Consider the following 26,801-nt stretch of genomic DNA (forward strand, 5'->3'; position numbering starts at 1 on the left):
GAGCAGAGCTTGGTACAGCCCAAATAGTTTTCAGGTTAAGAAAGCCAGAATCTTTGTTCAGCCGCACTGACTGAACAGACTTTTAGTGGGGTTACCTGGCTAACAGCAGCAGCGGCAACGGCAGCAGCAGCAGCAGCAGCAGCAGCAGCAGCAGCAGCAACAGCAGCAGGGCTCCTGGGATAACTCAGGTGAGTAGAGAGGGAGTTCACAAACTTACCCTGGAGTTTTATTTCCTGGATAACTTAGCGTCTAAGAAAGATGAAGAAACTTCAACTTTATAGTTAACCAAACTCCACAGCTATATTTTATGGCTTGTCTGGTTCAAATATGTGCCTATTATTAGCAGTTTGAGAACTTCAAAATAATGGAATTTTGGTTGGTTATTTTGAGGGGTGTGTGGGGTGATGATTGTGGTTGTCTGGCAATGAAACTTTTCTGGGGATATCTGGTCAGTTTTGTGTGTGTGCACACAAGCGTGCATGTGTATGTGCTTGCCTTCTGCTACCCAAAATACCTGGTAAGTGAGAAAAAACCACAGGGGATGGTGTTGAGGGGGAGAAGTGTGGCTCCTTTCAGGGCTTCCTTCTAGCTTCTGCTGACCCACAACTGTGGGCAAATTATTGAAATGCGGGCAAAATCTTGGAGCCACACTGTATACAAAAGGCCCGTGAGCTCTGGTAGGAGGGTGAGCAGGCTGTGCACTGTTGCACAGGAGAAAGTGGTGGCCAAGTCTATCTTAACTCCCCGTCTGCACAGCCAGTGGTCTTCCTGCCCCAGTGACAGGTTGATCTTGGCTATTCCATTTTCCGCCTCTGGCCTGGCTTTGTTCCCTTCTGATTCCAGCTTTGGTTTAAACTTTGATTTGAAGATGGGGCTCCATCCTCCACTCTCAGGCCAACTACACTGTTCTAGGGTCTTCACTGGACCACTTGATCAGAGCTGGCTTTGGGTGGGGACAGGAAAAGGAGCGGTGCATTGCAATGGAAACAATTGGTTCTGAGGATTTGGAACTGTAAGTTTGCTGAAAAGCACATAAAAAAACTCGACAAATTCTGCTGTCCTGACAATTACTTCTGGCTTCAGGATAAAGCATCCTGGTTTGTATTAATGGTGTATTGAAATTCAGCTAATGCTTCATTTGCTAATCTTTATTGTGAAAGTAAGAACACTTTACAGTCTGAAGTAATAAACAAAAAATTCTTTGTGGACTGCTAATTAACTCTTTTATTCCTCTGGAAGTTTGTGTGTGTGTGAGCATGCTTATGTGCACGTGTGTGCCTGAGTGTGTGTGAATACTTTGTATTCAGATAACGTTCTTTATTTGTCCTTAGACTCCCTAGCAGTCTAGGGAAAAAGTCTAAACACTTATATGGTCAGGAATCGGTTAAAAAGCAGGCTTTCCATATCCTTGGGAGTTTTCAGTTCCTAAATTAAAAGCAGAAAAAGCCCCTTTGTGACCCCCAAACAGTGTTTCTTTGATTAGCCTTGATTTGAAATCATCTCACCTTCTGACAGCTTGCAATTCAAAAACAAAACTTCTAAGTGCATTATTGTGAGAAGAGGACAAAATGAATTTTTAAAAGCAATGTCTTGCTTGACATATTGTGTCTGCCGGTTTGCCCTCCTCCCCCACCTTACAACAAATTGTGGTTAAAAAAAAAGTTGGGAGGTCCCAGTTTTAGTGTGGGCTCTGTCACTACATAACCCTGGGCAAGTTCCTTTACCTTACAACAAAAGAAAGAAGTTGTACTAAGTGATTTCTAAGAGTCTTTCCAACATAACGTTCTATAAAATCAGAATTTGATTCTTGAAAGGCTGGAAAAGTAGACATATAGGATGGGCTTATTCAGCCAAAAGAGCAAGTCAGCCAAAAAAGGAGGGGTGAAATAGGGAGGCGTAGAGAATGGTGGAGGGGCGATTTTATATTAGTCTTCTAAATGTTGGTGCATGTCTTATTTAAAGCACATGATCAAATTTCATCAGTTTCCCCTAAAGACAGAAAATAAATTTAACTNTCTTGCTTGACATATTGTGTCTGCCGGTTTGCCCTCCTCCCCACCTTACAACAAATTGTGGTTAAAAAAAAAGTTGGGAGGTCCCAGTTTTAGTGTGGGCTCTGTCACTACATAACCCTGGGCAAGTTCCTTTACCTTACAACAAAAGAAAGAAGTTGTACTAAGTGATTTCTAAGAGTCTTTCCAACATAACGTTCTATAAAATCAGAATTTGATTCTTGAAAGGCTGGAAAAGTAGACATATAGGATGGGCTTATTCAGCCAAAAGAGCAAGTCAGCCAAAAAAGGAGGGGTGAAATAGGGAGGCGTAGAGAATGGTGGAGGGGCGATTTTATATTAGTCTTCTAAATGTTGGTGCATGTCTTATTTAAAGCACATGATCAAATTTCATCAGTTTCCCCTAAAGACAGAAAATAAATTTAACTTGCTAAAAACAAGTGCTTCCTAATACTACTGCCCTGCTTTAGCCTTATCTTTAACAATTAAAGAGTATGTTCACATACATAATTTCATTACATTCTCCCAATAACACTCTGAAGTAGACAGGACAGCTAACGTATTCTCATTGTGCTATGGGGAAACTGAGGGACTGAGATGTTATATATACTAAATGGTGATATTTTGGATTTGTTTGTGGATCTTGTAACCACCTGTGTTGTTTTTTATCATTTTGAATTGCTTTTTATTTTTTGATAGAATTATTGAGCAATGGAATTAAAGAAAATTGTATCCTCTTTTTTTTTTTTTTTTTTCCTTTGGGGGACTTTGAACAGACTCTTCTCTCTGGGCAGAGTAGGTACATCCTCTATAAGGCAGTGGGCTGGATCAGAGGATCTCTGTGGTCCTTTTTAGACCCAGAATATCTGGTTAGAAGTTTGAATCTGAACAGCCATACATAAGTCCCATGGTTAAATGCGTGCCCATATATGTAAACTATGACTCTGCCTGTGTACATATGAAAAAGCACTGTTCTCTGTATACCATGTGGATGCTGAATTTATATTACTTTTCCTATCCAAATCCCTTTTCTCTCACCATACCACCCCAGGTGTGGGGATAAGGGATGTGGATTGTGGATAAAGTGGTGCCTACTTCATGCCAGGACAGAATTGGGTCTTCAGTATTAAATTTGTCTGCAAACTTTTATTGATTTGATCTCGATTTTGCTCCAAGTACAGAACAGGGAGGAAACTGAGGAAAAGGAGAAACTAGCCAGGAACAATGCCTTAGCCATGCCCTCTCTCCCTGTCTCCATTAAGTTCCCTCATGTTCTCTCCCACTCACCTAAATCCAAAGCAGCTTGTGAACCACAGACAGGATGTATTTTATCAGATATTTTAGAGCAAAATATGCTTTTACTCTAAGGCTAATGCACAGGTTAAGAAGCAAGAGATTCTGCTTTCACGACTTGCCTAACTTCCTCAAGCTTTCCAGTCCAGCGAGTAGAAAAAAAAATACTTCCCTCTTTAAACTGCAGCCTTGTATTCTACGTGGCAGTCTCCCTCAACTTCCCCTGGCATTTCTCAACTTTCTGCACTCTGGGCCCGCTTCTATCCTTTGCCTTGGCAGACACGGTTGTCCTCATATTCTTTCTCAAAGTGGTAGGTCTGAATTAAAATAATACTGCTTAAGAGCATTACCTCAGTGCTAAGCCCCACACTCTGCCTCACCCAACCACTCATACCACTAGCCCTCAGGCCACAGGGTCCCCTTCTTAAATGTCCACAAATTGCCTTTGTTAGCTAGAGGCTCTCCATGGTTGATACTCAAATCCGTGGGTTTATACTCAAACCCCTAATTTTTTTCTTGTCTACCGACTTTCCTAATATGTGATCTTTAATGTAAGGGCTCTCCCATCCCCATCGCCATCGGGTGCAATAGAACAGAAAGGAGGGAGCATTCCCTTCTCTGCACTCATCCGTTTCAACAGAATAAGTTGTTTATGACAAACTCAACTTACAAATGTCTGGGTTTCCAAAAGTTTTCTGATGTTTAAATGATGAACCCTCTGATGTAAAGGGTTCAGATTCTCCCATGATCATCAAAACATGAAAATAAAGAACCTTTTCAATATCTACCATGGCAATAAATTCTAGGCAGAATGCCTCAAAGTTTGGTATCATGTTTGCTTTGGAAGATTTCCTCATTTGAACTAAAAAATCCTTTCTCTAAGAAGGTAGTGACCAAAAGAAGCAGTGTGGTGTGATAGAAAGCTGCACACCGAATCTGCCATTGCACAGAACCTGGGTTTGAGTTAATTCTGCCAGTTTCTAGCTACTGCTTCTCTAAACTGCCATTTCTGCAGATACAAAATGAAGGGCACAGATAATCTCATTAAGCATGACTGCTATGACGAGAACCCGAANACATAAGTCCCATGGTTAAATGCGTGCCCATATATGTAAACTATGACTCTGCCTGTGTACATATGAAAAAGCACTGTTCTCTGTATACCATGTGGATGCTGAATTTATATTACTTTTTCCTATCCAAATCCCTTTTCTCTCACCATACCACCCCCAGGTGTGGGGATAAGGGATGTGGATTGTGGATAAAGTGGTGCCTACTTCATGCCAGGACAGAATTGGGTCTTCAGTATTAAATTTGTCTGCAAACTTTTATTGATTTGATCTCGATTTTTGCTCCAAGTACAGAACAGGGAGGAAACTGAGGAAAAGGAGAAACTAGCCAGGAACAATGCCTTAGCCATGCCCTCTCTCCCTGTCTCCATTAAGTTCCCTCATGTTCTCTCCCACTCACCTAAATCCAAAGCAGCTTGTGAACCACAGACAGGATGTATTTTATCAGATATTTTTAGAGCAAAATATGCTTTTTACTCTAAGGCTAATGCACAGGTTAAGAAGCAAGAGATTCTGCTTTCACGACTTGCCTAACTTCCTCAAGCTTTCCAGTCCAGCGAGTAGAAAAAAAAATACTTCCCTCTTTAAACTGCAGCCTTGTATTCTACGTGGCAGTCTCCCTCAACTTCCCCTGGCATTTCTCAACTTTCTGCACTCTGGGCCCGCTTCTATCCTTTGCCTTGGCAGACACGGTTGTCCTCATATTCTTTCTCAAAGTGGTAGGTCTGAATTAAAATAATACTGCTTAAGAGCATTACCTCAGTGCTAAGCCCCACACTCTGCCTCACCCAACCACTCATACCACTAGCCCTCAGGCCACAGGGTCCCCCTTCTTAAATGTCCACAAATTGCCTTTGTTAGCTAGAGGCTCTCCATGGTTGATACTCAAATCCGTGGGTTTATACTCAAACCCCTAATTTTTTTCTTGTCTACCGACTTTCCTAATATGTGATCTTTAATGTAAGGGCTCTCCCATCCCCATCGCCATCGGGTGCAATAGAACAGAAAGGAGGGAGCATTCCCTTCTCTGCACTCATCCGTTTCAACAGAATAAGTTGTTTATGACAAACTCAACTTACAAATGTCTGGGTTTCCAAAAGTTTTCTGATGTTTAAATGATGAACCCTCTGATGTAAAGGGTTCAGATTCTCCCATGATCATCAAAACATGAAAATAAAGAACCTTTTCAATATCTACCATGGCAATAAATTCTAGGCAGAATGCCTCAAAGTTTGGTATCATGTTTGCTTTGGAAGATTTCCTCATTTGAACTAAAAAATCCTTTCTCTAAGAAGGTAGTGACCAAAAGAAGCAGTGTGGTGTGATAGAAAGCTGCACACCGAATCTGCCATTGCACAGAACCTGGGTTTGAGTTAATTCTGCCAGTTTCTAGCTACTGCTTCTCTAAACTGCCATTTCTGCAGATACAAAATGAAGGGCACAGATAATCTCATTAAGCATGACTGCTATGACGAGAACCCGAACTAAAATGTAAAATACACATTTCAAACAAGAAATTGCCATGCAAACATTAATTCTCCACATAAGACGTTTATCCGTTCAACAAACATTTTTTGAACAATATTTGTGTGCCCAGCTCAATGCTAGGCAATGAGAGGGCTTCAGTGTATATTTTACATTTATGGATCACTTTCTACTTATTCAAAACTACTTTTACACCAACCATCTCATTAGGTACACCCATGGTGTAAGAGGGGCAGGGCAGATAACCTCACTTTCCTGATGAGAAAACTGAGGCACAACCAAATGGATCACAGTTCTGTTGCCTAGTCAGAAATGAGGGTCACTTTTTTTTTTCTTTTTTTTTTGAGACGGAGTCTCGCTCTGTCTCCCAGGCTGGAGTGCAATGGCACGATCTCAGCTCACTGCAACCTCTGCATGAAGGTCACTTCTACTCCACAAGTCCGAGAGGACTTGGGACTACAGTTGTACTGTAGTGGAAGGTCAGACTTATATAGCCTGCTCTTCTTTATTTACTGTGTGTCCCCAGAACACAAGCACCCCAACCCAAAAGGTATTCTGTCAAGCTGTAAACTATCCATATAAGCTGTACATTCTGCCTCTGAGAGAGTCTACTGGGATCACACGGGCTTTAAAAATCAAACCTGATTTTCCTTTCAATTTATGCTACTTCTGTCTATACACAGGCCCTCTTTATAACAGGGATTCCTTTTGCAGGATCTTGCCTGCCTTACCATTTGACCGAGTAGTAAGGAAGACCTTTGAAGGCAGAACAGGAAATACTCATTTATCCAGAATGTCCAGAGACTAGGAGGTTCTGGCAATCTAAATATTCTAATTGCCCCAGGCTATTCCACATTTACAGTCCCCAGGCTCTGGCAATTCACCAAACCTTCTAGGGAAAACAAGAGGCGCAGTAGTGTTTGTTGTTAAGTTTGAGCATACAAGAAAATTGGGATCCATTTGTGACAGCCTCCAAATAGGAGTCTGGGCAAACATTCAGGTTGGCTCTGATGCTGCATAACTAAAAATTATTATTGATACCATCCATGCTTTCAAATACAATGAAGTACACTTTAATATTTAAAACACGTGAGCAGACAAATCTGATGAAAAAAAGGACATCAGTGTTTTGCAGTGCCCCCACAGCTCTCAATTTTAAAAGCAATTGCCAATAAATAAGGCTATGAAAAAAAAATGTGATTATTCTCAGCTTCTTGTTCCTTGGATTCAGAGAAAGGGTAAGTTTGTTGTACACACATTGCAAATAACATTGTAATAACATTGCAAACATTTAAATTAAAAATTGTTATGGTTTTCAAATGGGGAAACTTCTTCACCAGTGAGGCATTTCAATGTGATACTGAAAGGACACAAAATGAACTAGTAGAAAGGTCTGATCAATATTTCACTTTTTATAAAATAGCGACTGCCCCACAGATGTACCACACAGATACTCCTTAAAGTGCCAACGTATTCTCCTTATTTTTTAGCGGACATTCTGAAACTTACTCAGGTTTATTTTTGTTTCAACCCTCCTGTGATTATAGAATATAGACAGTTATTTCTAAAATACATTTTGAAATAGCTGACACGATGTAAATTTCACAATCTCATTCTTATTTACTGTTGAATGCCAGGAGAGGATCATTAAAATCATTACAAATCTATCTTTGTGAATCAAGAAAAAGCGCTGAAAACCCTATTATCACCCCAAGGCTATTGAAAATCAAATTTGCCTTTCAAATTATCTTCCTAAAAACCAGTTGTTAAGAGCACTTGAGTGTGGGGCACTCTGATAGACATTGCTTGAAGAATCACTATATGAATTCTCTGTTTAGCCATGTGAGGTTTTTGTTTTTCCTCCCTTTTTTTTTAAAGAAAAGAAAGCAAGAGTGTATTGCCGTGGGATAACAATCTATAGCCCACCAAATTAGTGTAATTGAATTTCAGAATCTGCCTTTTATCACAGGCAAAGGATTATACATTAGACTTTTAAGAAGAAAGACCATACAATCTTTCTATCTTTCCTTGTCTTTGGAGGCCATCTGCTGAGCCGTTTCTTGCAGTAGTCTGCCTGGCCAATAATAAAAAATGCAAAGCTCTCTAAATGACAAGACGGAAGAAATTGTGTAAAAAGACTTGCTGGAATGGAAAGAGGCTACTTTTCCCCTCACGCACGAAGTGAGTGACTCTCCAGGGCACTAACTTATTCTGACTATAGTAAAATGATTTTTTCCCTTATCTTCAAGTTGTACTTTGCCTTGAACTACTCCCTGCTGGTATAAATGGAAGACTTCTCTTTAAATTATAATGAATCACGTTTAACTCACAATCTTCACTTTTATTATTGATTTTTTTCCCATAAGATTAAGACACATATTGCCCCATTTGACAGATAAAGAAACTGAGACCCAAAATGGTTAGGTGCCTTACCCAAGGCCCCATACTAATTAGTTGCTGAGCGTGGACCCTTCTTTCTTTGAAAATGGTGACGTTTCCTTTAAATCCAAACTAGAAGTGCCTAGCTCTGGGAAGAAGTCACTGGGATGACGGCTGTTTGTCTAATCTCAGATAACCCTTAAAAGACCTGAGAAATTCTTCCTTCAAAGACAACAATTTTCCTCATTCTAGGCATAGTTCAACACTATGGGTCCTCCTCTGAAGCTCTTCAAAAACCAGAAATACCAGGAACTGAAGCAGGAATGCGTCAAAGACAGTAGACTTTTCTGTGATCCAACATTTCTGCCTGAGAATGATTCTCTTTTCTATAACCGACTGCTTCCTGGAAAGGTGGTGTGGAAACGTCCCCAGGTAACTTTCTATTTTACACATTCTCTCTCCTTGACGTCCTTCATCATACCTCTACTTGATCCACTGTTTCACTTACAAGGTCTACTGTGTAGACCAATTTAGAAGTTAAGTTTCTTTCTTTCTTTCTTACTCTTTCTTTCTTTCTTTCTTTCTTTCTTTCTTTCTTTCTTTCTTTCTTTCTTTCTTTCTTTCTTTCTTTTTCTTTCTTTCTTTCTCTTTCTTTCTCTCTCTCTCTCTTTCTGTCTTTCTTTCTTTCTCTCTTTCTCTCTTTCCTTTCTTTCTTTCTTTTTTTCTTTCTTTCTTTCTTTCTTTCTTTCTTTCTTTCTTTCTTTCTTTCTTTCTTTCTTTCCTCTCTCTTTCTTCAGCTTTATTAAAATATAATTAACAAATAAACATTGTGTATGTTATGGTGTTCAATGTGATGTTTTGATATACATATACATTGTGAAATAATTACCACAATCAAGTTAACGTATTTATCACCTCACATAAAGAAAACTTTATAATGAAAGTTCTGTGGATCTGCGCTCCTGGCTCTAGCTTGGAGTCCTGAACTTTAGTCAAATTTTGACAGATTTACTTAGAAAACACAACAAAAAAAGATATGCTGTACCTTTTTGAGATTAGCTATTTAACCTTAAGCAAATTAATCTAAGATCCAATCAAGGTGTTCTGTGTATCAATAGTTGTTTTGTTTTTACTGGTGAGTAGTAATTTATGATATGGATATGCCAAAATTTGTTCATCTACTCACCTACTAAAGGGCATTGGAGTTGGTTCCAGTATTTTTTACTGTTACACATAAAGATGCTATGAATATTTCTGTACAAAGAAGAGAGAGATGCCATTCTTATTTTCTTTTGGAAGTTCATTTGAGTAAATATGGTAACTCGAAAAGCAACTATGCTCTTGCCTCTTTACTAAGTTACCTATCATAACAATTTAAACGTAATTTTAGACCAGTGAGGACAAAAACTCCTTATACAGTAAGCATAAATAAGATGAATTTTAAAAGAAAAGATGAATTTTCATGGGGGCGAGAAGGGTTCTTTGCTGCTCTATGGACACTGTCACCTGTATCATCCCACAACTGGACAAGTGGGCTTCAAGTAGAATTGTAGGTCTTTCACCACCTATTAGTAGTAACTACTAATAGCTGTTGCGGTTCTCTGTGCATCATCTGTATGTTGTGTCTCTAAAGCAAGTTTCAGAACCCTTTCACTAGCCCTACGTGAGCAGGAGCTCAATGTATAAAACAATAGGATGACGGAGTCTGGAGAATAAATTGCAACCTTGCTATATCTAAAGGGTATAACTGGATAGAAGGATATTGTACCTAAGCTCCTTCTCAATGTAGGTGATGGGTATATAGGCATTGTGAAATGCAAGTTCTTGGACCTTCATAATATCCTGAAGACATTCAGGTCCTATTTAATGAGGTTCCTTTCTGTGTGCTATTATAGAACCATCTCAGGCATCATCTCAATGTTTGCTCCTTCAGGTAACCCTTTCACCAACTATCACTTTTAGTTGTAATTTCCACAGCTTAAATTCCTAAATGGAGTTATGCCAAGAGCTATTTCAGTTTATGCACGTTGCTACCATGTGGTGGCAAGATACACCGGTTACATCAAGACTTGTTTTCTATGCAACTCAAAGAACATATCTTAGTTTTTGCCTATAAAGAATGACAACCATTGAAAGTATGAGACTGGGAGAAACTCGCTCTGTCTGAAGGAGAATTACACTCCTCCTGCCTTTCTGTGTCTGGAGTTATTGACATTCCAGCGGATCACTTAGCTGACCTGCAAGAAAAATCTAGGAAATGAGCAGAATTCACTAACCAATACTTTGGTATGCAGACAGGCTTTTTTTATTTTGCAAAAATACATAGAGAAAATAGAGATACATTTTCTGGGATCCACTCTTATGAATGGACGGTGATAAATGAGGGGCATCCCTCTTTTCTGATGCTTGGATATCAAGGAAAAGACATCAATATGGCAGAAGTAGCTAAAAACGAAGCAGGAAATTAAGAGAGGTGTACTGGGTAGGTTTCTTTCTGAAATAGGACAGACTTGAACATATTTATAGGCTAAGAAGTAGATGGTAAAGAAGAAGAGGTTGAAGACACAGAAGAGAAAAAGGATAATAGGTAGGGGTGAGGTGGAGGAGGTGGGAGGGAATCCGGTGGGCAGCAAAATTGCAAGCCAACATGAAGCCATTCCCCAGATGTGCACCAAGCAGACAGTGTTTCCTGTACTGGCTGTCTTTAGACACATCCTTCCCCCTCTATCTTGGCTCAGCCCATTGTCCTTTGCCTTCATCCTCCAAATTCTGTGGATTGAATCCTAGATGGATTAGCAGGGAAGGAAAAAGTCTTAACAACCGTGGCATTTTGCCTCTAAAGCAAACAATACCCCTTCTAAAGTGAGAGAAAATCAGAGAGAGAGGCTGAACAGTGGGGATGGGTAGGAAAAAGAATCAACAGTCACGACATGCCTACTATGGGCCAGATACTGTGCTCGAGGTACATTATTTTATTTCACCCTTATTTACCATGGCTTAGCAAAGTAGGCATGTTAAAAGTTACTTTGATGCAATTCTGTTTTCCAAGTTTAAAAAATACCAGCAGATACATGCCCATTATATATCTTTATATAGAAAGAAACTGTGTCTTTAAGAGAAGGTAAGTATTTGCTCAGGGTCAGACTGCTAACAAGCTAGGATTTTCATCCGGGTTTGACTGCAAAGCCTGCATGAGTTTTCACTCTATCCTGCTGTCGTATCAGGGAGATAGAGTTAGTTGTTTGTGTCTCCTGTTTTTACCAAAATAAGTAGCTTCCCTCCAGTCAGTTCTCACATTCCTCTTCACTGTGTTGATGCCACACTTTCATTAATTGTTCCACACTCTCCTGTCTGAGAGCATGGTGTTTGCTTAGTCTTATTAAGCCCAAAGGGAGGGTCACTAGAGAAATATTTACTGAACACCTACTCTATGCCAGCCTTGGTGCAAGACACAGACATGGCCTGTGGTGAGGCACTCCCATTCTAGTTGGGGAGATGGATATTGAGCTATCAAAGAGTTAAAAAAGAAATGAATGTTGGATGTATGAAATGCTATTTTCAGGCACATGGACAGTAAATCATGTAGAATTTTTGAAGAAGGGGAGTTTACCATAGATTGGAATGGTCGGGGAAGGGGCCTCTTGTGGGGAGTAGGAGAAAAAAACAAGGTTCTGGACCACCATCTGAGCCTCCTCGAAAAGCTGTGGATTCTTTCCCAGCCAGAGTGGAGGCCAAGCCTGTGGTCAAGAACCACGTCAAAGTTCTCTGGCCTCTCATCAGGAAAGCTGAGAGACAGAGCTGGGCCTCTCTGAATTGGCTCAGGAAGACCAGATGAGTCGTTGGCCTCCCCTGCCTCATTGGCAAAGTTGAGATCCTGGTTTGCAGTGAAACTTACAGACACCTTGTTCCTTGGCATGCCATGTAGCTGCACACTTAACTGGGGCTCTTTTCTGAAGTCTCCAAAATGGAAGCAACACGATTAACCTCATATTTTCTGTCTTTTTCCTTTCTCATGTTGAAGGCTTTTGCCTTCATAATCCTCCATGCCTGCAAACACCACTGATAGTTTAACAGACTGACTCCAGTCAAGCTCTGCCCCTCTCAGCCTGGGCCACCCTCCCATTCTTGGGCAGGATTGAGTTCCCCTCCTCCCATTTGCCACTTCCTTGCTGTGTTTTAAGGAGCCTCTTCAGATGGCAGGAATTCTGAGTGTTTTGCAATTGTTCAATGCCATATCATCTGCCCATACCCTCCAGAGGAAAGTTCTTAATTTATCCAGCTGTCCATTGGCCTCAGCTGTTGTCCTAGTTTTCTGAGTACACAGGTATATTGCCTGAGACCATGTGCTCCAGGACTTTTCTATCCTCCTGGAGCTCAACATATATAGTCTTCATAAATTATAAGATCTAACTTATACTGAGTTACAGTGTGATCATAAGACTGCCGGTTGGATTTTTTGGCTGAAATCTGCCTGCCAAATTCCCACAGAAAATCTCTTCTCCAGCTCCCTCCAGCCACTCTCCCCTCCTACCCACCTCTGGCTTTTTTCCTTACTGACTCATATCTACCTACAATAGTGTCTTAAAATCAGACACATCTAATCCCTGACTAAAAAGGAGTAAAGCCTCATGGGAATTTGCACTGTCAACTGTGGAGGAAAAAAGGACTCCTGCACAAGATCTGTCAGCTCTCCTGTCAAGTTTTAAGTTCAACCTTGCTACCATTGCTGTTGCCTAGTCTTCCCTTCGAGAATACATTCCCCTGGGGCCATTTTACTACATTGTCTGGTTGAGAGTGGGAGGGTGATGAGGCTCTGGATTACAATTATGGTAGTAGAAATGGAAGGGAAAGGCAGATGAGGGGAGACATTAAAAGCAGAATATACAGGCTTGGGTGATAGATGGCATGTGAGGGAACTGTAAAAAAAGAAACACGTTTCCCTCTGTGCTAATAGAAATTTCCAACCACCAGCTGAATGCAACATCTCGGTATAGTAGTTTTGGCCTAGTCTGTTCAACAATTTCCTTTTCTTCCCAGAGACTATATCACCCCATGTGAGTAGTCCTAAGTGTTTTCCACTGTTTACACAATTGAAGAGAGTTGAATAGGCCCATAGTCTTTCTCTCCAACTGTCCTATTTATTTTAAATTATGCATTAACAAACTTTAACAGCTTTATCGAAGTGCAATTTATATATTGTGAAACTCACCTGTTTTAAGTGTACAAAGCAATGATTTTTAATAAATTTAAAGTTGTGCAAACATTACCACAACCCAGTTGTAGAAGAGTTGCATCACTTCAATAAGATCCCTTGTGTACATTTGAAAGGAGTAATCCCTCCACCCTACCCCCACCCCCTGCTGCAGCCAACCACTAATGTACTTTTGGTTTCTATCCAGAACTGCCTATTCCGTACATTTCACTTAAAATGGAATCATGAAAGTAACTGGCTTCTTTTTCTTAGCATAATGTTTTCAAGAGTCACCCATGTTGTGGCACATATCAGTTTATTCCATCTTATTGCTGAACAGTATTCCATTGCATAGATACACAAATTATTCCCCAAAAAGCAGTTTGGGATCTATGCCTTGAGTCTCCTAGCAGAATTCTGAAGGTTAAGTGGAAAAATGATTACATAGTGATTGGTGGCCTAGTTTGGAGGTGGAAGTTGGGCCTAAGATCCTATTCTATTCTCCATATTGAGTTTTCCTTGGATGGGTTAGGAAGGAAGAGAATATTTTACTGATAACCAAATCTTCATGCAGAATTGAAACTCCCCATTAGGAAAAGTGGACTCCTTGAGAGGCTGGTGCAACATTGGTCCTTGAGCCTAAGTCCACCTATAAATGCTCCATTTGGGGGATGGTTCAACTTTCTAAGTAAGATAACAGCTACTTGGACTAGCTCACAAAACCCTCCATTCCTGAGTAGCAGTTCTGTGCAAATTAGCCCCTGAGCCTTCTGGGACTATTCAGACCCTGGACTTATTCCTAATGTACCTACCGCAGGGCTGGCCTCACTTGTAGATGTCCACACTCGTACCCCCTCACTACTGCTAGACTGCACGTAGCACTTGGTCAAAAGTGTTTCCACTCTTCTGGCTGCTGGTTTTCTGGGCAGCTTTTCATTTTACTGTGGTTCCTGTGGTTTACCCTGGGCCTCCATGTTTATTGTCAGTAAATTTCACCTGTGTAAAAAAAAAAAAATGCTGAATTTGGATGTGGTAGGTGCAAAGGGAGTCACATAAAGTGCCTTGTGCAGGGCTACAGGACTTGTAACTGTATGCCCCCTCCCACTCAGAGGTCTCTGGGAAGGAGGATGAAGTAAGGACAATGAGAAGTCCCTTAAGACTAAGCTAAGAGAGCATACTTCCTAGAGAAGCTGCTTTGCTTAATGGAAGGTTTTGGCTCAGAGGCGGGGTCATGTGGGGACCATTTCAGCTTTACTCTTGGTACTAACTTCCTAGTTGTGTGTTTCTTCCTAAGAAATCATTTTGCCGTGACAAACAGCCCAGTTCAAGGATCACTTCAACTGTGCCAACACAGCTGGGAACCATTAGGGGCTCAGCATCCCTCCTCGCTGCTAAGCCACCCAAATATTGTGAATATGTGTGCTGTGACCTCTCCTCCAACCCCATTCCTACCTCTCCAGCACGGCTCAAGCTGAAATGTCCCATCTGCACTCTGCATCTCAGCTTTGAGTTACAGAAAAATTTCTCAAGTCTTACATCCTTAACCCCAACAGGAAGATACTCGTGTGTCCAAAACTAGGGAAGAAGTCAACAACCAGTCATTTTGTTGTTTTCAAATTTGTCACCAAATAGTCTGTTTGGCTGCTGGATTTGCATTGGCTTATTACCATTTACCCTTTCTAAATCCTTGGCTACTTTCTAGTCTTTTAATGCCTCACTTCCTTAAAGAGACAGAAGATATGGCTTAATAAAGGATTTGCTTCCCAGGTTTCATATCACGATGTTTACATATAGTAAGAGATTGATTCATATTTAGTGAATTTAAATGAGCAGACTAAGACCTATTAGTGATATTTATCCTGGAACCAAAAGCTAAGAGGTAAGTAAGTTTTCCAAGAGAGTGAAGAGTGTTTAGGTAGGTTTTAAGCAGAGGCATAAAACATTGGGATGAATGACTGAAAGAGGTGGTAGCATCTCTGTCCCTGAGGAGTTGCACAATATCATCCTTTATGTGGTGGCTATTGTTGAGCCTAAAGGCACAGAGATGGATGACTGAGGTCTTGAGTTTTATTCTCTAGCCATATGTGGTTCTGAAAAATAAAAAAAACTTTAGGCCTAGGTCTCCTGCTGACTAGCTAGATGATCAGAGTAGCAAGTTATTGCCCCTCTCTGAGCTTCCTTCCTCATGTGAAAGATAAGCTTTACTAGTCTCCAAAATTCATTCCAGTTTTGACATTCTATGACTGTTAACTTGTCATGTTTTAAATCAATTGTTAAATAGCCGTCGTGTATGAAGAGGGGTAAAGCATACCTGGAGAATGGGCCAGTTTATAAGAGGAAATGGAACATGGTGGGGAGGGGTCCCAAACTTACATTCTCTCATGAATTTGACACAGCTTTTAATATATATATTATATGTGCATACATATATATACATAGACACACACATATAATATACAATAATCATATCCATCTTGGGTCTACAACAGAATAATTACACCATTCCTCAATTTGAATTCTGTTTACATGTCTTTTTGCTGACTTATGTGGCCCTTTATGTCTTCAATAGAAGTTGACATGCCAAAAGTGTTGGCTAAGCCTAGATACCTATTGTGAAATGAAAATCTTATGGAAATTCAAGACACCATAGTGTATCTCCAACCACTAACAACTCTACATAAAACTAGCAAATAATTTGTCTTACTAGTCTAAAAGCACATTTTTTCATATATCAGTGTTCACTTTATTGTTTTTCCATGTTAGGAAACTATGATATGTATTATCTAGGTCAAAGAAATTATTTTATACTTTGACATCTTGCTCCAAATAAAATGAAAACACCTGACCTGGGGAGGAAAAACTGTGCTTAGTTTCATTTTAGAAAAGGCAAAAAACAATGAGAAGAAAAAGAACATCAGGGTTTGACTCACTCAACATACCTGCTCTATGTTCAACAAGTGAAAACAAATGCAGTTTGCAACTCATAAAAAATATTTTTTAAGATAGAAAATTCTCCTAAAACAAAAAGTAGTTGTGAGCTACCAGGCATGCATCTAAAAAAAAAAGACCTGAGAATCCAAAGCTGACAACCCATCTAGCCATCTCCTTTTGGCAGAGGGATGCCCAATTAATCTCCAACTTGCACTTGTCTTTGCCCAGAATGCCTGCCTATTTCTTTCCAGAGTTATTTTGGTTTTTAAAGAATATATGGAATGTTTCATTCTGTAGACCAGACCCTTCATCAAGGAGAATTATGGCCATTAAAAAAAGAGATTTGAGGACCAGAAAAATATAGCTGCCTCTAATACTTTTTAAAAGGATATATGTCTAGATTCCATTTGAGACAAGGATTTATTTCTGCTGCGTAAGCAGAATGTCAAGGTACCGGTCAATGGCCTCCTCGTGAAGCTTTCTCGATCTAGTCAAGAATGCATTGGTATTTCCTGCCTTTGAACTCTGCAAATGCTGGTACTCTGAGTCACCCAATTATGTCTTCAACCATGCAGTGTCATGTATGCCACAATGCCTTTGCCCATGCCTTTCTCTCTACCTGTTATGCCACTGTACCCCTCTCTTGTCCAACTGCCTAATTCTAGTCAACTCCAGTGTTAACACCATTGTGAATCCTATTCTGACTATGATCAGGAGAATTATGGGGATTCTTCCTTTAGACATGAATTATGCTTTGAAAATGACTCTACTGTGCCCTATCACTTTATGTTATAATTGTATTATTTAGGTGTCATTTTCTTACTCCCAGGGCAAAGGCACAGTTAATATGTTGGGGGGAAGATACATGCATACATTCCAAACAAACACTGCCCCCACTCTGCCCAGATTCCCTCAGGACCTTCACTGGGAAGAGGGTCGGTTGAAGTGTTCCTGTGAGTGGTTTATTACCACTTGCTATTAATGCTGCTGTCATCTATATTCATCCAAAAATGTAGAAAAATCTGGTTGCTATGGAGACCACTGTTGCTTTTGCTTTATGTTAGAAAAGGGCTTCCTATAAGGTCTCCTAACTGATTTTCCTAGAGAAGGAGAAGAATTAACGTTAACCTTCATTAGACCTTGTCTCTTTAATACAACCTCCCTTCCAAACACAGGTGCTTCAGAAAATCTCATCCTGGCAAAATAGGATCAGAGTGTAATGTACTAATTCCTAGTTATTATTTTTTTTTGAAAGGTCACTACTGTGGTGAAAACCCTCCCAAACCCCAATGATAGCTATGTCTAAGAGCCCTCACCACCGCATGACACCCAATCTCGTCACACCCCCTCCTTTCATTTCTCCTGCCACTTCCAAACATGGGGCAAGATGATCAACTGTTTTTTGGTTTTCCTTATAATCCCCTCAGTCTTCCTTTCAACCCACCTATGTAAAGTCTACTCATTTTTCAACTCTAACCTTATCTCCTCTATGAAGGCTGTCCTGCCTAGTTCAGCTCACAGTGACTCTTATGAAACTCTTCCCAGACTCTCATATAACCAATTATTGTATTCATAGGACATCTGTGATGACCCCCGTCTGATTGTGGGCAACATTAGCAACCACCAGCTGACCCAAGGGAGACTGGGGCACAAGCCAATGGTTTCTGCATTTTCCTGTTTGGCTGTTCAGGAGTCTCATTGGACAAAGGTATTATCCCTCCTGTGGGACCTCATTCAGTTTCCACTTTCTTGTCTTCTTTAATAACTTTAGGAAAAAATCAGCTCATAACTTTCTTAGGTTGTTGTACTTCTTGAAAGTAGAGGTATTAACTAGGCGACTTCCCTCCATTTCATTATAAGAAGTTTTCATTATAAGAAGTTTTGCAAACACAGAAAAGTTGAAAGAATTTTATAGTGAACACTCATATACCCACCTAGATTCTGCCATTAACATTTTACTCTACTTGCTTTGTCATATATGCTCATTGAAATCTTTGGTTATCATTTGCCGTGCATTGACTCAGTATCTCTGCATATTACATTGTACCTACTGGGATATAAAGTCAGTAGAAACCAGGGAGTCACTAATACATATTAATAACAGAAAAGGTGAGAAAGACAGAAGTAGGACTTTGAAAAGGTTCTAATAAATTATTAATAGTACAAAAATTCCTTTAGCATTCAGGTAGAGTTCAAGGCAATGAAGTATTAACTTGACTTGGGACAAAGTTAAAACATTTTCCTCAAAAAAATAATTTTAGAATATTAATGTGTAGCTGTTATATAAAAAAATTTCCTAAACATGATTTTATTCAAAATGCAAATTAAATCCATATTCAATAGAATTGATATAAAATATCTAGAATGGATATTTTAAAAACAAACTACAATGGGTCTTGATTTTGATTGGTTTTGCTTTTTAGAATGCCTTGCATTTTAAACATGCAATCATGAATATGTTTATGTCGTCCGCTTCTCAACATCTAGTTTATAGATTATTTGTGGAAAGCATTTAACCACTGACTGGTTGTCCCAGCCACACTGTGTTCTCCTGTGTGCATTTAGACAGGAGTGGTGATATCATCCTCTGCCAAACTGATCTGAGGAAGCAGAAGTTGTGGGCAAAATGCTATACCTAGGATTTTCCAATCCAGACTCAAACCAGGTGTATGTGGCTTGCTTCCTGTTGTCATGTGGATTTGCCAGGAGTAAATTGTCATTTCAGTTTCTGGATGTGGTGTGGTGAATAACACTTGATTAAATGTTCTTGCATTTCTAGACAATTCCTAACCATAAGGAACAGGAGTGGGACCCTCAAAAAACAGATAAATATGCTGGGATATTTCGCTTTCGTTTCTGGCATTTTGGAGAATGGACTGAAGTGGTGATTGATGACTTGTTGCCCACCATTAATGGAGATCTGGTCTTCTCTTTTTCCACCTCCATGAATGAGTTTTGGAATGCTCTGCTGGAAAAAGCTTATGCAAAGTAAGGAGGGGATTGACTAGTCTGCTGTCAGGGTACATGAGGAAAGGAAAGCCGCATTTGTCTTTGGGAGCTCATTCTCTCCCAGCCCAACCCTGGAGTTTAAGTTGGGTAAGATGTCAGTCAGAACCAAGGCATTGTTTTGCACTTGGGCATGGCTGTCAGAAATCTTAGATGAGAGAGAAATTAGAGGTTCTTGTCTCCATTTAAACTCTTACCTGCTCCCGGGTATCCTTTCCTGCTGCTATCTGCAGATCACATGGCATTATCACTTCGTTTTTTCTTTATCTAATATCTCCCCATAGAAAGAAGTTTTTGCATAGATTGTCCTTGATCAACATAGCCTAAGCCTAGAAATTTCTGAATACAATTTCAAAAAATATCTCATTTCATACCTAGAGAAAAGCCATCTGGTAAAGTCTAGGCAGGGAATGTTCTGATTCTTTAGAGTATGATGTTCTTGACCTGGAAAAACAATTTTACAAAGATAACCTTGCATACTTGCCCTCAGGCTGCTAGGCTGTTATGAGGCCCTGGATGGTTTGACCATCACTGATATTATTGTGGACTTCACGGGCACATTGGCTGAAACTGTTGACATGCAGAAAGGAAGATACACTGAGCTTGTTGAGGAGAAGTACAAGCTATTCGGAGAACTGTACAAAACATTTACCAAAGGTGGTCTGATCTGCTGTTCCATTGAGGTTTGTACTCATGAAAAGCAACCACTGTATACTCATTCCTGGCAGAAGAGACTACAAAATTTAGTAGGGAAATTCGCCCTTAACCCAAAGACCCATGAAAAACTATTAATGGTACTTGGAAAGCTAAGATACACATTTTGTCCTGATGTAGAAGTTGAGGTGCTTTAATTTTTTATCCTTTTGTACCAGTCATTCCACGTGGAACCAATGCAGCATCTAGGCTGGTGTCAGTAGTCTCTGCTAAATTATTCCTCCTGTCTCTGCTTCTAGATCTTGAGGTTATGTCTGCTTGTTCAATAAATGAATCTGCCCCATCAAATTTTATGCCAGTTCATATTAATGTACTACAGTGGATAGTCTGAATCTGACTTGTTTGAGTTGTTATATTACATTCTTTATTTCTTTTTCTCTACGGCTTTTGTTTCAAGTTGGGTGTCAGGATGAAATTTCCATCTGTGTGAGAACTAGCTTCAATCCTACTGGGTTAAGCCAATTAATGAAGAAGGGGGGTCAGGACTGGGTCTCCCAGTTCCTGTGCCTTTATATATCTTTCTTTGCTCTCAGTCTCCCAATCAGGAGGAGCAAGAAGTTGAAACTGATTGGGGTCTGCTGAAGGGCCATACCTACACCATGACTGATATTCGCAAAATTCGTCTTGGAGAGAGACTTGTGGAAGTCTTCAGTGCTGAGAAGCTGTATATGATTCGCCTGAGAAACCCCATGGGAAGACAGGAATGGAGTGGCCCCTGGAGTGAAATGTGAGTTGCATTCCACTTTCACAGCTACATCTCCAAAGCCCTGTAGTTCTCCCAGACCCATCCTTCCAGACTGCTAGTGTGCTCTCAGTGCTCAGTGACATCTGTGGGCTCTTGTCAGGCATGGGGTCTGTGACCCAGCCACAGATGAAATAAAGCAGGACTGATTCTCTTGCGTTCTGTTTCTCTGGCATCCTGCTTACTACAAGAAGTCAATGGCAAACATAATGGTTTATCTTTTTTTTTCTTTCTTTCTATTTGCTTTCAGTTCTGAAGAGTGGCAGCAACTGACTGCAGGAGATCGCAAAAACCTGGGGCTTGTTATGTCTGATGATGGAGAGTTTTGGTGAGGAGCGGTTTCTGCACTAAGGGAATTGGGGCTTCCACATGGAACTACAGTGTTAAGTATTAAATATCATCTTTATCTTTTTCCTGTGCTCCTTCCATTCAGGATGAGCTTGGAGGACTTTTGCCGCAACTTTCACAAAATGAATGTCTGCCGCAATGTGAACAACCCTATTTTTGGCCGAAAGGAGCTGGAATCGGTGTTGGGATGCTGGACTGTGGATGATGATCCCCTGATGAACCGCTCAGGAGGCTGCTATAACAACCGTGATACCTTCCTGCAGAATCCCCAGGTTTGAGTCAATTACTTTATTTGCCTCAAAGTTATCCAGTCAATAGGAACTCAGATCTTGCTTTGGTCATCTCTGGAGTATTTCTTTAGCATCAAGTCTTCCATTTGCAGTTATCGTGTAATATTCATCAACCAGGATCCCTAGGGATTGTCTCAGGTGCTTGTAAACCACAGCAGACTATGCCTTTTTGCAGAGACAGACTTTGGCAGCATTATCAAATCTGAATCACCTCCTCTGGCTGCCTCTCTTCTGGCCATATCGCCTGGTATGGCTCTTTGACAATCCCTGCTTCCTTGTGATGGTCCCACATTGGAGAGAGAAGATCTGCTTTGAGATGTTCTCTCAATTCTTCCTCATTTCGCTTTACTGCCCAGCTGTTCTCTGGGGTGCACATTTACTATATTCTTCCTCTTTCTAATGCAGATGACTCTTTTGAACCCCATTATTATGCCTCCATTTTATCATCTAGATCCGGGTCATTTTTCCCAGGATTTGAATCACTGCCCTGTCAATGACTCCATCCCATCCATCTCCCATTACAGTGCTATTCCAGGTGACACAGCAGGGTCAAGTCCAGAGTAAAAAACCCAAACATCTAAAGCCTGAATCTATAATAACCTGGATGGTTTCATCTCAAAATGTGCTGATGAGCTAACGCATAGAAAACAAGAATTCTGCCTGTATTGCTGTCTCACTGGACACGGGTGTGTCTTTTCTTTCCATGGATCTCATTGGTCGGGCATTTAGGAGAATACTGAGACTAGTGGGCTGATTCACCTAACTCATACTGCTCTTCCACCCTTTCCATTTTAATTGTCCCTAAAGAAAAGAAATCTCCTATCTCCCCCGCCACACACCACCTCACCTCCATTTACAACTCTGGAAATGTTTCAAGTATTAGGCACATATACTAAGCTGGGAAAATGGCTTCACTCTATATGTCTGTACAGGATTGAACTTAGGGGCCTTAGTTCTGAATCTGTTTTTTCTTCTTACCTTCTTTCCTTCCTTCNCTTTCTGTCTTTATGGATTCCAGACTTTTTCTATAAATGGCATTTAAATACAAGGGGATAATAATAACAACAACAATAATAATACAATAATTTACCAATAACTTATTAGAACAAAGCATATCCTCTTTGGCATCAAAGGCTAAGAATAAAGTTGTCCCTCAACACATGCTGAATGACATAGAAAGAAGCAAGTATTAATGGTATGCACTTAGCAAGTCAATGAATTATCCAAGACCTTGTCTGATCAATATCAAAGCCCAGAAAATAACTCAAGGCTCTGCTTCCCAATAACAAACTTTCTTCCCTGAAATTTAAGCTGGCTCATCTGAAATGGGAATGCTAACTCACCTCTTTGGTGGCCTCTTTCCCTTAGTACATCTTCACCGTGCCTGAGGATGGGCACAAGGTCATTATGTCACTGCAGCAGAAGGACCTGCGCACTTACCGCCGAATGGGAAGACCTGACAATTACATCATTGGCTTTGAGCTCTTCAAGGTAAAAATTTGGAGCAGAGAGAATGAAGGCAAACAAAGTAAAAATTAGTATGATTTAGGGGTAGGGGAAGAATGAAAGGCCTAAGGATAAAGAAAATGGAGGATACAAAAACCACGATTTGAGAGGAATTGAATATTTTACCCTATTTCATTTCCAGGTGGAGATGAACCGCAAATTCCGCCTCCACCACCTCTACATCCAGGAGCGTGCTGGGACTTCCACCTATATTGACACTCGCACAGTATTTCTGAGCAAGTACCTGAAGAAGGGCAACTATGTGCTTGTCCCAACCATGTTCCAGCATGGTCGCACCAGCGAGTTTCTCCTGAGAATCTTCTCTGAAGTGCCTGTCCAGCTCAGGTTCAGTTTCCTTTGCAAGCCCTCAAACCCCTGTTCTTTGCTTTACCTCCAATCCTGAACCCCTTCACCCATCTCCCCTCTTCAGACGTTTGATGGGACAACTTGTTTAAATCAGACTTAATTCACTGAAATCATGGTGGTAAAAATATTTCTCAAAGGGGGGTTGGGGGAAATTCCCCAGTGAAGGTCTGAACTTTAGAGCTCTGGGCTACCCTTAAAGAGGAACAGGCCTATAGTCTAAGTTCTTCCACATCAAATTTTGTCTTCTGTTTTCTGGCTGATACCCTCTTTTCTTAAGCAGATGGCACTCCTCCCTGCTCTTCTATTATGTTCTGAGTGCTGGGTCACCAAAGCCACCTTTTTGTCCCAGCCCTGCCTACTTTGATCTTTATCTCCTGGCCCTTAAAGAAAGGAGAAAGGAAAGCATGCTCAAAATATATATAAGCCATATCTGAGGAAGAATGGGCTAAGTCATACAATGTCTCATGCTTTTCAGCAATGATGTCTGCTTTGGTGGACTTATTTCATCAAAGGATGTTTATCATATGATGAAAATATTTTATTTTTGATGTTCTAGGGAACTGACTCTGGACATGCCCAAAATGTCCTGCTGGAACTTGGCTCGTGGCTACCCGAAAGTAGTTACTCAGATCACTGTTCATAGTGCTGAGGACCTGGAGAAGAAGTATGCCAATGAAAGTAAGAATGGCAGGAATGTCTGGGAAAGCAAAATTCAGTTGCATTTATAGCACATAAGTTAGAAAATATGATCACAAATGATTTTCTCCAGCAATATTTTCAGTCTAGAGAAGTTGGGAATGGATGGCAATCATGGCAGAGGATGGGATGTCAACTTCAGGCAAGGCCTACAATAGATTCATTTTCATATTCCTATACAAAATATGGAAAAGGAAAGGGAAGTGGGAATAAAAGTGTTGAATCTCAGTCATTCCGGTGCTCAGGTGCTATGCTGAAAGTCCCAGGACTGGCTTACTGAGATACCTTCTTGTCTATCTAGAAAAGGAACTTTAATTGCTGTGTTAAGAACATGTCACTTTGTTCCAGCTGTAAACCCATATTTGGTCATCAAATGTGGAAAGGAGGAAGTCCGTTCTCCTGTCCAGAAGAATACAGTTCATGCCATTTTTGACACCCAGGCCATTTTCTACAGAAGGACCACTGACATTCCTATTATAGTACAGGTAAGAGTGTGTACAGGGGTCCCCAGAAAGGCTCATACTCTGTACCAGATACTAGATGATCCCAAGTACCTTATATATGTTTAGGATGCAGAGTAAGAATTATCATATTTTTTGGTTTGTATTATACTCAAAAACTCTTCTCACCAAGCATGGACACTGACTTCCTTATTACCATCCATCCTAAATCTCCTCTCTTCCATTTATTTAATTGTGGGCAAAAGCCCACATGCTCACCAGTACACATGTTAACACACGTATCATAAAATCCCATGGAGGGAAGCATATGCCAGTTCAGAGGACCCTCAACATGGCTAGGTCAGGATGAATCACTGCAGTCTGGCAGTTTTTCTGACTTAATACGCCTGACCAGCAGCCTTTAGGTAACCATCCCACAGGTCAAGAACAAACTGGAGATTCCGTTTTCTGGCTTTTCACCTATATTCTTTGAGATATCCTTCCCTCAGCTGATGGGCTATCAGGAAAGGACAGAATGGTCTCTTGGTTTTAAAACAAATCTTTTGAAGCTCAGCATTAGATCTGGATGTCACTGGGCAAAGGTTAATCTCACTGAGGGCTGCTCATCTTCACTCCCTTCATTTGTCTTTCCAGGTCTGGAACAGCCGAAAATTCTGTGATCAGTTCTTGGGGCAGGTTACTCTGGATGCTGACCCCAGTGACTGCCGTGATCTGAAGTCTCTGTACCTGCGTAAGAAGGGTGGTCCAACTGCCAAAGTCAAGCAAGGCCACATCAGTTTCAAGGTTATTTCCAGCGATGATCTCACTGAGCTCTAAATCTCCAATCCCAGAGAATCCTGACAAAGCTTGCCACCCTTTTATTTTCTGTCAGGTGCCAGGTCTTAGTTAAGATTCACAATCTTTAGAAAGAATGAGATTCACGATAATCAACTTTTCCTCTCTTCTGATAAATTCCCCATACTTCCCAATCCAAGTAGCATCAGTAGCGACATAACCTATATACCTCCAGCAGCTGGACATGGGGAGGCGACAGTCCTATCTAGACATCATACACGTTTGCCAAGAAAGGATCTCTGGGGCTTCCGGGGGTGAGATTCAAGCAGGACAATAACAAGAGGCTGAACTCCCTACAGATGTCTGTGATGTTTTCAGTTGTTCGATATATCTCCCCTGTAGGGCATGTTGAGGAAGGAGGAGGGCTGATCAAGGCCAAGCTGGTCTAGCCTGACATCCTAGCTCCTGACTGAACACTATAGACTTCCCAGCAGCATTTCACCCAGCAGCCAGAGCCGGCTTTAAGTCCCCAACCCTTACAGTCACCACTGCCACCACCACCAACCACAACCACCACCACCACCACCACCACCACTCACCACCACCACCACCACTCACCACCATCACCACCTCCGGAAAGTGTAGTCCTGCCCTCAACCAAGTCACCCCCCACAGTAAATTTTACCTTCATGTTGAGAAAGCTTCCTAGGTGCTTAATCAAGAGCTGGAGTTCAATGAGTCCTAGACAGTGAGAAGGGCCTGAGCTTCAGCTCAATGGAAGCCAGCTGTGTGCCACAAGAAGGAAAAGTGGAAGAAGCTGCAGTGGGAGACAAAGCCTCGGTCCCCCACCCATCTACACACACCTACACTCACACACGCGCACATGGGCGCGCACGAACTACCGTTTAGGCAGTCAGTGGGCAAGAGGAAAGATAAGTAACTACCATACACACCTAAAAGATGAGAGAATTCACCCAGACATACTACAGCCAGTTTGGGGCCCCTGACTGCAATGTGAAACCTCTCGCTGCTGCTAGGTTTACAAACAAGCCCATTGTCCTGTGCCTCCTAATATCATTTGTACTGAAGACCCCATCTGGGGACTTGAGACTTTGGTCCCAGCCCAGACTCCTCAGACTTTTCTCTCAGTTGGGATGCTTCACTCGCTGGGGGTGTTTGCCCTCTCATTTTTCAGTACTTCTACAGAATTTTCTCTAGAGTCAGTCATTATGAAATGTTCTTCCCTCCATCTTAACCTATCAATGTTCTGCCCCTCCTTCAAGGCCTAGTATAAATGCCACCTCCTCCATGAAGCCTTCCCTAATTCCACCCCAAACCCCCACCTTCAACAATATTTCAACGCTTCTGCAATGATGAAAAGAAACATAGTTGTAGTACTTAGCCTAGTCCAGCAAGCATTCATTTTTAGCTCGCTCATTTTTTACCATGTTTTCCAGCCTGTTTAACTTCTGCAGTGCCTTCACTACACTGCCTTACATAAACCAAATCACAATAAAGTTCATATTCAATACATTGA

At 40.9% G+C, this 26,801-nt stretch overlaps 1 protein-coding gene across 1 annotated transcript; it reads left to right on the forward strand.

Moving 5' to 3' along the window:
• CAPN6 (calpain 6) lies at positions 1 to 26,801 on the forward strand. The gene is made up of 13 exons (XM_017863048.1): positions 1 to 188; positions 8,492 to 8,671; positions 17,938 to 18,069; positions 19,141 to 19,349; positions 19,858 to 20,050; positions 20,615 to 20,808; positions 21,074 to 21,151; positions 21,257 to 21,443; positions 22,830 to 22,952; positions 23,110 to 23,312; positions 23,890 to 24,011; positions 24,378 to 24,514; positions 25,124 to 26,801. Exons 2-13 carry the CDS (start codon positions 8,507 to 8,509, stop codon positions 25,304 to 25,306), a joined length of 1,926 nt encoding a protein of 641 aa, XP_017718537.1. The 5' UTR covers positions 1 to 188; positions 8,492 to 8,506; the 3' UTR covers positions 25,307 to 26,801.

This window comes from Rhinopithecus bieti, unplaced genomic scaffold (genome assembly GCF_001698545.2).
Source record: "Rhinopithecus bieti isolate Rb0 unplaced genomic scaffold, ASM169854v2 scaffold_68118, whole genome shotgun sequence".
In the NCBI taxonomy this organism is placed as follows: Eukaryota; Metazoa; Chordata; class Mammalia; order Primates; family Cercopithecidae; genus Rhinopithecus; species Rhinopithecus bieti.